Genomic DNA, 10,436 nt, shown 5'->3' with positions numbered 1-10,436 from the left:
ACCCTACATTTTACTGACACTTGTCGAATCGACCCTACATTTTACTGACACTTGTCGAATCGACCCTACATTTTACTGACACTTGTCGAATCGACCCTACATTTTACTGACACTTGTCGAATCGACCCTACATTTTACTGACACTTGTCGAATCGACCCTACATTTTACTGACACTTGTCGAATCGACCCTACATTTTACTGACACTTGTCGAATCGACCCTACATTTTACTGACACTTGTCGAATCGACCCTACATTTTACTGACACTTGTCGAATCGACCCTACATTTTACTGACACTTGTCGAATCGACCCTACATTTTACTGACACTTGTCGAATCGACCCTACATTTTACTGACACTTGTCGAATCGACCCTACATTTTACTGACACTTGTCGAATCGACCCTACATTTTACTGACACTTGTCGAATCGACCCTACATTTTACTGACACTTGTCGAATCGACCCTACATTTTACTGACACTTGTCGAATCGACCCTACATTTTACTGACACTTGTCGAATCGTTAAAGAAATTATATTTTTCTATTATGATTTGTCGAGCCGTGAAATCTCGTAAAGGAAACCGACTGCGAGCGAGATGATAACATGGGCGCAGCAATGACGCAGACCAAGGCGTAGGACCATCTATACTGTCACTTGTAGAATCCAAACTTACTGACTCTTGGAGAGAATTTACTGTATAGGGTTATGTTCGTACGTTAAATCGATTTCAATATATGGATATTCAAATTTGTCTTCAAATTCATTTGATGGAAATAAAATAATTTAACATGATTCTCTGTGGTTTAATTGAAACAAAAACTACCTGTATACAAAGTGTATATTTCGAGAATAAAATATTTGCGTCTGTCTAATATTAGTAGGAAACGTTAGATGGTGCTTGACAATTAGGTTATGTTTCAACCGTTAACGTCAACGTATTTCGAGGGGTTGTGATTTTCCATTTCCAACTGAAATATATATTTTGACGTTCATATTCGGTGATTCATTCCACGAGCACGAAATTCCGAGGAAACCTGCCTTCTACCAGGATGCTGTCGTGACTCACTCGTTCGAGATGTCCACGATATTACACCGTAGAAAAGTTTCTCAGGCAGTCGATCTGGGTCACCGTAAATCGAATTTCGAAGACCCATGCCCGACCATTCCGTTAGCTATTTCCCGGTAGATATTAAAAACGCCCGAGACATTCATACCAAATAACGCGTTAATTTCACGGAAGGGATCTTTACGTTTTATCGATCGCGGTTATCGAATCGGATTAGATACACATGAAGTGAGCTACCGCGAAACATGTGTAAGATCGTTATTACACATGAAGTCATCGTTAAATGATCTCAGATTCATCACGAACACGTTCTAATATCTAAATATATATCATTACTAGACAGTCGTTAAATTGTACATTGGTAAAATAAATCTGTGAGGTTATTACATTTTCTTATTGAGAAAAAAAATGAAAGAATCGTCATTGTACACATTTCGACGAAATACGATTAAATGAGCATTCTAATAAAAATGCGTTGTGCGTACAAAACAAATGCCATCATCCAATTAGTCGACCCACAGCTTCCAATGCTCATAAGAGACAAGAGTAGTTTTGCCTGATTACTTGTTCAAGTTTTGCTGTTCGCTCGTCGCCGGTTTTCATTTTCAAGATACTTAAAACGCTATTGTTCCATAAAAACAAGCTTTTTCTCGTTCAATAAGCAGAGAATACGAATACAAACTAATGCAAATTACTTAATTAAAAATATTCAACAAAATTTTTCCCGAACTTCTTTACCTAACTTAATTCACTGCGTACAGAAATTTTCAATTTCTTCGAAAATAAAAAGAGATTTAAAAAAATTGTCTGCTATTCTTAATACATACAAAGAAACCTCCATCTTATGTAACATACCGACATAGTATTAATTTTCCCTGTCTCGAGTCACTGGACACATTGTACCCTCGATCGGAAATACATATATACCACGCGTCCAGTCGTACCGTAAGTGGTTTTATCATACGCGACGTGATAACTTGGACCCGCGTTAATATACACGTACATTGTACACATCACTGCCATGAATGCTGATTGTATACGAACAGCGAGATTGTGTTGCCCGCTCCGACGCAGACTGGATCGCGTGTCACAAAAAAGGCTGTTTTTATGTGAAACATTTTACGAGCCTTCAACGGCCCTGTGTATCTTTCTTTCTAACGAAAGTAACGTCCTCTACAGATCTGAAATTTCTTCATGTTTGGTATTTCGTCGTAAAATGGAATGTTTATTTTTATTTCAAATGAACGTAGGAATAATAGAAACTTTGTTAAAATTGAAATTTTACACGAGGTGACATAATTTGTTTTATTTGTACTACATTATTTAGTTACATTTACATTCAGCTTCCATTGAAATTGTACATTAAAAGTAACGGATAAGGAAGCTCATTCAGAAGTGCAGAGGAATGTGCACACTTTATCGACCGGCACGATAAAAGAATTCAAAAGAAACGATGTGGAAGATGGAAATCCCTGGACGTATCACTGCACTGCGGGTATACATAGAAGAAGGAAGAGGGTTGACGGATACAGAGCGGAAGAATCATCGCACACTGTGAAATACCTCCGTTGATCGGGCTTCCATAATAAATTACCAATGACATTTACACCTATCGTGCGTGATGAGACGATGTTAAGGGCAACCCGCAATTATGACGAAGATTGTCGCGTGCTAAGAACCCACCAGATGTCGCATTTCAAATTAAAGGGTCTGTCGAATACCGACAATTCGGTTAACAATCTTCGAAAGAACAAAAGTTTAACAAGACTTTCCGTAACATTAATCGGCTCAGTGAAATTTATACGTGGTTGTTTACTCGTTCAAACTCGAGTGTGAAATTCGACGCGAAGTATTCGTGAAAAAAAAAAAAAAAAACACTACCTTCAAAAAATTTAGAAGACTGACATTCGTAGTCGGACGACGGGAAAAAAATGACGGTCATCTATCTCGCAAAATATGCCAGAGAATTCAGCCTACATTTTTTTCTATCATCCTCCCCTCGATTTCATGCAGAAAAAACACGCGTGTTCGCAGAAGGGCACGCGAGAGTAAGATTACATCGAGTGGCGATCGATGGGACATCGAACGAACGGTTTAAAAGCCACCACGAACTTGACATCAGGCTCACGCAAGCTTCAGCTTATCCCCCAGAACAATCGGTCAATGCTACTCCGCCCTGGCTGACGAGCTTCGCTTAAAAACCTGATCAAAATATAAATTGCCTTGGTGCCTCGTATACGATCGTTACACAGCTGCCAATCATATAGTTTGTAGCACCAAAATTTTCTATCAGCAATTTTGCCAGTAAAAGGTAACAACGTTTGCGATAATAAATTGTCAGTTATTACTTTCACGGGACACCCTGCAAATAATCGATGAAAAACAAGGAAGAAACGCGACACTGTTCCATTATCCTCGAGGACAGAAATCCTATTATTATTATTATTATTATTATTATTATTATTATTATTATTACCATCGTCAAGTTGCACCACCCACCGTGCACCGCACTGGTGCACCATGGACGTTACGTGCACGTTTTCACCTCTAGGGTACGCAACAATTCTTTCAGACGTATTATCGTGTTTTATCAGATCGACGGAAAGCACACGGAATCGCGGGTAGTGTATACGTGCGAGAAACGCGACGGTTAGGAAACTTACCCTGCGTGAAGTGCTTAGCAACCATGATGTGCGTGGCTCGCGGTTCAGAACATTATTCTCCACCCCTTCGAACAAGGCTGCTGCAGGGTAACGATATATCCGGCCGGGGAAACCTTCACTGTTCACGCACGCGGCTACGGGCGTCGACGAACCGTACTCCCTGTCAAAATCACATGTTCGCGAACTGTCCGTCGTTCGTTCACGTACCGAGGTGTACATGCAATTGCGTTGTGCGCGATTTAAGACACGAATAAATAGGCACCAGGGACCACGCACATGCTCGACAGTTGCCACCCGACTGATGGTCGGTCACGGCTTCGTTTTTCAAATGAACTAACCCTGACTAGCCGCGCCACCATGCTGTGTCCTGGGCCTCCCCTCCTGTTCTGCTTTGACGATCGAACACGATACTCTGCATTACCGACCTCGTAGACAATGTTAGTTCGCTAAGAAGCTACGTGTCAGCACTTGCTAAATCTTCGAATTGACGTGGAGCAACGATTTCTATAAAAATTGTGATAATGAAAAATTGTAAAAATATCGATATATTTTTTAAATCAGATAATAAATATTGATATTCATTAGAATATTCTAGTTGTAAGTATCTTGGTTAATGGTTTAAGTTTATAAATAGAATGTACTTTCTTAGACTCGAATAAAATTTATATAAAATCTATGAGTAATAAATATTCTAAGCATCTACCAATGAATAGTATCGAATGATTTCATTCCGTGCTCCAAAATAGGTATACCTAATGTCAATGATCTTCGATTAAATCATAATCGAAGTTAAACGTATGAATTACGAGATAATTAGCTACAGCCCGTAGAATGCTTTTGGCGTCGTACAATAGCGATACAATTTTTTACGTCTATCAGGGTATACAGAACAACGGTAAAGTTCCGAACGTATCGTTTTGAATTTATCTACGGACATTTTTCGTCGTTCTCAAACGTGATTAAGTTGTTCGCATAACAATGACACGGGACCGCAAGAATGGGCAAGTGACGATCGCCCGCAGCCGTATTTGGCTCCACGGGAAGTGTCTTGCCTAAACAGAGTCAAAGGTTTGACACGTTTTTCTGTAGCAGCAGCAGCAGTCCCGTAGCGCTCAGACTGGGGTTACGTCAGTACAATCGACTATGAATCATTATGCACCGAGCATATCGTATAACTTGGCTTTTCAAGGCTCCCGTTTATGATCAAGCCGCGCTTCTCGATATCAAGTGCCGGTCTTATAATTACCACAGCAGAATTCGATTATGGCTTCTCGTTGATGCAAACTTAATCTCATGTATGACACTCAATACTTTCTAATAAAAACTTATTTCAAATATTTATAGTTTCATTCAAATATTAACAAAAAATTGCTTAAATATTTGTACTTAAAAAAAAAATGACAATGTACACGAAATATATGTGCACGTAGCGTATGAATAATGAATAAAACTTATTTTTAGAATTGTGCGTATTGTGGTTTTTTCATTAATGAAGTTCAGCTGAGTCATTTGTTTACGCACATCCACCGAGTATCAATGATCTTCTACGTAGACTGATCTCGAAAAAGCAACAGGCTCTGAATTTAGAGCGGCTAACGTTAGAATCGTGACGAGAATGAGACTTTGTTTATGCTGCCGGGCGGCTACGGACCGCCTATGATTCTGCACGAGACAAATTACGCGGTAAGCCTGCGCGAGAGAGTTGCCGGACCTGTTTTCTGGCAGGTAGCTAAATCGACGATACGGCTCGACTATGCGACGAATACTCTCTTGTTCTGTAAAATATACTACTACACAGACCCCGAAAGAGAGATTTCCTCGTTTTACGAAGTCGTGCCAAACTTTTCGAAAAGTCCATTGGCCCGTGTTGTATGCAAACGAGAGCACTTCCAAACGACGAGGTTAGCGCCGCCTATGACATATTTTCTATTTTGCGCCGGTGGGCGCAGGTGCCTACGGAATCCTACTCTTGTCCTGGATCCGTGCCCACCGATGATGCGTAATCTCCAGCTGGATAACAAAACGACATGAATTCTCCGTATGACCGCCGTTACGCGCTTCGAGAAACCGCAAAGCGTTTGATTTAGCTCTGTCGGTTTGCTGCGTGGGCGGCTCGCCTTCTCTCCGTTCACTCTCCACCGTTGCCTGTATACCAACCGATCCCGTCGTCCCGTGATGACGTCACATTCCGTAGAAGGGGAATATAAAACCTGTTTGACCGTCCCTTTCTTTTTCCGCAGTTTCATAGCCGATTCGCTTTGTCTTTCTTCCCGCTAATTCCGCTTCTTTCCTCCCCCGGTATCTTTTCTACACGGTCGCTCGTGCTTTTTTCTACGTGACCGGCCCGTTTCATCGCGTTTTCCGTGCGGCGTCGCGAGGAACGGCAAATGTGCGGATCACTTGAAATTAGGGATCCGCGCGCGTACGCGCATGCGCGGAAACGCAATTTTTTGTCTCGTACAGCGGCACGCCAGTAGTCGTCCGTCTGTCGAGAGCGTGTTGAGGACGATGTTGCTCGTTGCGCGTGAGGGTCGACGACGACGACGTTTCGTAGCACGGTGGAACCCGTCGACGATGTGTTGTCCACGTAGCGCCGCGAGAAGCTTCGTGTTCGCGTAACGCGAGTCCAAAAAAGCGGAACGAGATCGAAGTGAAAAAGATATTACGGTGTGCACCATCCCCCTGACACAAAGTCCATGCGCTCTTCGTAGCCATGGCTTCGGTGAAGGTAGCTGTGAGAGTTCGTCCCTTTAACAAAAGGTGCGTGCAATGCAACTAGTGATAACCCGTGACGAGCAGTTATCGACATTTCGCGATACGAATTGCGTTCAATTTATCGTGCAAACCTCGGTTTTTCCAATCGTTTTTAACAGCCACTTTACAATTGGTCGAGGCAGGCTTGTCAAGGCCTGTTGTAAAATTCGGATGACAGTGTGCTCAATAATGTTTTTGACGCGATTCGCAAGCACTCGACCTTCGAACGTAAAGTCGAGCTTCATGGGACGATCAATCATATGGTTTCGATTGACCCTCGCTGCGTCGACGACTGTGCGACAAAATTCTACCACCTGCTGTCATTCGTCCCGTATTCGATGTTATCGCGATTCTTTCATATCACCTTCGACTATTTATTTTTCCTTTCCGCGAATTTTACAATTCGAGGAACTATTGGTGAAAATTTGAAGTGTTCAGTTTTCTAGATATAAGTGTGTGAATCTGTCAAATTTGTTATTCCAGGGAGCTGGCGATGAATGCAAAGATGATCGTGCAAATGGATGGCAAGAAAACACGAATTTTCAACACTAAGGTATCTAGTAATGTTCGAAAGCGATCGTTTTCGATGTTGTATGATGAAAAAAAAAACCGTTACTTATTAAGGTTAAACACTTCCCTATCGAAATGTATATACGTACTACTTGAGTATCGCGTCCGCAACAAGCGACTCCTGTCGATCCTTGCCGCGGTTCGTCCTTAATGATCGCGAACGAACTTTCTAAAAAGATTTCTAGAGTTGTAGAACGATTTTTTTCGCCTCGAACTACCGTTGACCGCCACGCTGTTAAAACGTTTCGTGCTCGAACCGTGTCATGATTTCTGGTCGAACAAATCCCGGCTATTGACCCATTAACGTCACGGCGACTGCGACGCGTATTGTTCGCGCGATACGTGTAGAATCTTCCTTAACCATCCGGTAATTATTTGTTGTTTCCCGTTACGTCATTGATATCCATGCTGATGTCGAGGCGAAATCTTTGACCGAGATTTCGCGAGCAAGATAGCGAACAGCACGTCATCTGATCGGAGAAAGTGCGAAAATCGTTGCTGGACCAATCCCGGACGAGTCGCTTTCCGTCGCACGGCACTAACCACAAAACTAACCAATCATATTGCGATTTATACGTGTTTCATGTAGATGAGATTTTTTCGATTCTGTACGAGTAATGTGTAGACCACAAAGCTAATTATAACGTCCTCATTAATACACTTTTGGGGATAAATTTGGTTGATGTATAACATTAATAGAAATTCCCACTTTGTTCATTTAACACGAGTCTTTGTCTTCCTTTTGTTCCATTCAATGCTATGATTCAACATTAGAAATATAGTCTTAGTATTTCGTAGAATATTTTTTCCTACTTCGAGAACAATCTATAGATTTCCATGATCGAAGATTTACGAATGGTAGTTTCTACATAGATTAAAACTACTATTTACGTTTATCTTCGGCATTTATCATTAAACAGTTTTCCCGTTTTACGGACGGTGTGGTAAAACAGGTTTATGAAAATCTGGTGCGCGCAACGTGACTGTTCGTTATGGAGATCATGACGCATCCTATGGCGCGCGAATCACTGCTAACTTTTTCATCGAAGTAAATATAATCACGAGAAGAAACTTCTTCCTAACAAAACAATAATTACGTTTTTCCACGTGATAATGAAACAAAGAGGAATGAATTAGCAAACTGCAGTGAAATTGACGATCTAAAAGATTAAATACGATGACTCAAACGTTTCGATGTTTACTCGGGAACTGAACCTCAAATTTCTTACGGCATTGATCGCATTGATCATGATCCTCCGAAGATAACAATCTTTATCTTAGTTCCCTTGCTGATTCTTGGTTGCATGATGGATAAACATAAAGAGTTTTACTTTTTAATTGCCTTGTACTCGCTTTATGTTGCGTAATACACCAAGTGGTTCTCGATAGTATACGATTAGTTATGTGGGATGCAGCCTAACGAATGCACGTGACATAACGGCTTACTACTTGCCAGCCACTTGTGAATGATGCGCCTTCTTGACATCAGTTACAGTACCGGCTTTTGACCTGTGTCACCTTCCTTTGTTTTAAAGAGTCTTCTCTTTTAAAAAACGAATAATCAATAATATTTCGATGTGATGTTAACGTTACTAACTTCATACGAGAAATTTATCGATGATATAAACTGCTCGATTGATAAAGCAGAGTTTTCGCATATTCTGCTCGAATGAGAATCTTGATCGATAAAAAAGTTTTTCTTATACAATAAAATAACTCTTCGGTATATTATTCAAATGTGATACAATGGTAATAATTGGAGAAGATTATGATGATGATGTACATGTTATTTACAGACACCAGGTAGTTGCAGAGAAATCGACAGAGAGAAATACAAAGACTTCACGTTCGATCACTCTTATTGGTCCTTCGACACGAACGACGATAACTATGCGTCCCAAGAAGAGGTGCATATTTTATTTCATACATCTGAACTTGTCGTGAATCTATCGATTCGAGATTGACAATGTATAGCTTGAAGTAAATAGAGTATCGTTAATCTGGAATCGTACATTGAGAATAACGGCAAAAACACACTCTTAACTTGTATAATACTGATCAATTAAAATGAAGCGTTTATTTGAACAAGTGATTCTCTAATTATTTCGAGCAGTGTGCTATACCGTTTCGTTATTTCAATAATGATAATTGAATTCTGTTTACCGGGAAAAAAACGTCGATTTTTTTTCCCTGAAAGATGTATATTATTGCGATCGATCGATTCACAGGATCGCATTGGACAATGTTTTGACGATGAGCCACGATCAGAATTAAAATAGAAGACCGGCGTGCGTGCACCGGTATAGCAACCATTGTCGTAAGAACAGGTTTTAATAGAAACTTCCAGCTTTTTCGTTCCTTTCGATCTCGTAGTAAAATAATTCCGTTTCAATTACCAAGAAAATGTTCATCTTACTTTATCTTTTATCACATGTTTATTAGTAATTACGTGTTACACGAGATATGCAATATCGAATTTTTATCAATTGTAAAATTAATTATTGCACGCGTAATTGTTCGGCAATTATCTAGAATTCTGGTTCATTTGGCGACTCGTTAAAATTCTTCCACATGCGCAACGCTATTAAAATTACCTCCGTCAATGGTAGCAGCTAGATACTTGTAAGGCGTGTCTAGTGCTACCTTTGAACGCGATAAGAAACACCTTTTTCCATTTACCATAAACGGTGATGCCTGTTGATATCACCGTGTGCTAAAAACAGACCACTGATCCAACCTTCTTCTCTTTTAGGTTTTCTACGATCTTGGTACGGACGTAATAGAAAGTGCCTTCGAGGGCTACAATGCCTGCGTCTTTGCCTACGGCCAGACAGGGTCCGGAAAGACCTTTACCATGATGGGCACGCCGGTAATATTCGAACCGTTTCGCCACACATAAGGACTCGGTCATCCTTGTCCCTTTGCAAAACGTTGTATCTACCTGCTCATGTAACTTCATTGCTCTGCAAAATTTGTCCCTATCCTTGATACTTGATCCAACAACGGAAGAACTATTTTTTTCTTCGTTCTTCATTCTCTCTTTCTTTCTTGCTTTTTTTTATCGTTTTCCTTCTACCTTCGTCGTGAGCGTTTATATTCACAGGAATGTGAGCGTGAATTTTATAAGGACGTCGAGGATAGGTTTTCGTTAACTTTTTTTTTTTTCATACATTTTATTGCTTTTCGAAAACTTCACCTCGACGTGTGTGTACTGGCAAAGGCGGTGGAATGGAAATTGGAATGGCTGGTCGTGGGACGTTCTAATTTTTCCTTTCATTCACAGTTTATTGACTGTGTAGTTGTAAATATACTGCTTCTGTTTCTGTAATGTTTCGTATGAACTGAGATTTCTTGAGTATTTTAAACACTCAATACGA

General features: G+C 40.5%; 1 protein-coding gene across 1 annotated transcript in view; it reads left to right on the top strand.

Annotated features, from left to right (window-relative positions):
- The first annotated feature begins 6,224 nt into the window (after nucleotides 1–6,224).
- The window catches only part of LOC108577370 (kinesin-like protein Klp98A), a 12,538-nt gene continuing 8,326 nt past the window's right edge, over nucleotides 6,225–10,436 (top strand). The window contains exons 1-4 of the mRNA XM_017940510.1: nucleotides 6,225–6,495; nucleotides 6,973–7,042; nucleotides 8,856–8,966; nucleotides 9,812–9,928. Of these exons, the coding sequence (XP_017795999.1) occupies nucleotides 6,449–6,495; nucleotides 6,973–7,042; nucleotides 8,856–8,966; nucleotides 9,812–9,928 (345 nt within the window). The 5' untranslated portion in view covers nucleotides 6,225–6,448. The remainder of the gene's footprint in view (nucleotides 6,496–6,972; nucleotides 7,043–8,855; nucleotides 8,967–9,811; nucleotides 9,929–10,436) is intronic.

This window comes from Habropoda laboriosa, unplaced genomic scaffold, assembly GCF_001263275.1.
Source record: "Habropoda laboriosa isolate 0110345459 unplaced genomic scaffold, ASM126327v1 scaffold648, whole genome shotgun sequence".
Classification (NCBI taxonomy): Eukaryota; Metazoa; Arthropoda; class Insecta; order Hymenoptera; family Apidae; genus Habropoda; species Habropoda laboriosa.
The sequence above is the reverse complement of the archived record's forward strand: the minus strand, read 5'-3'. Positions and strand labels throughout refer to the sequence as shown.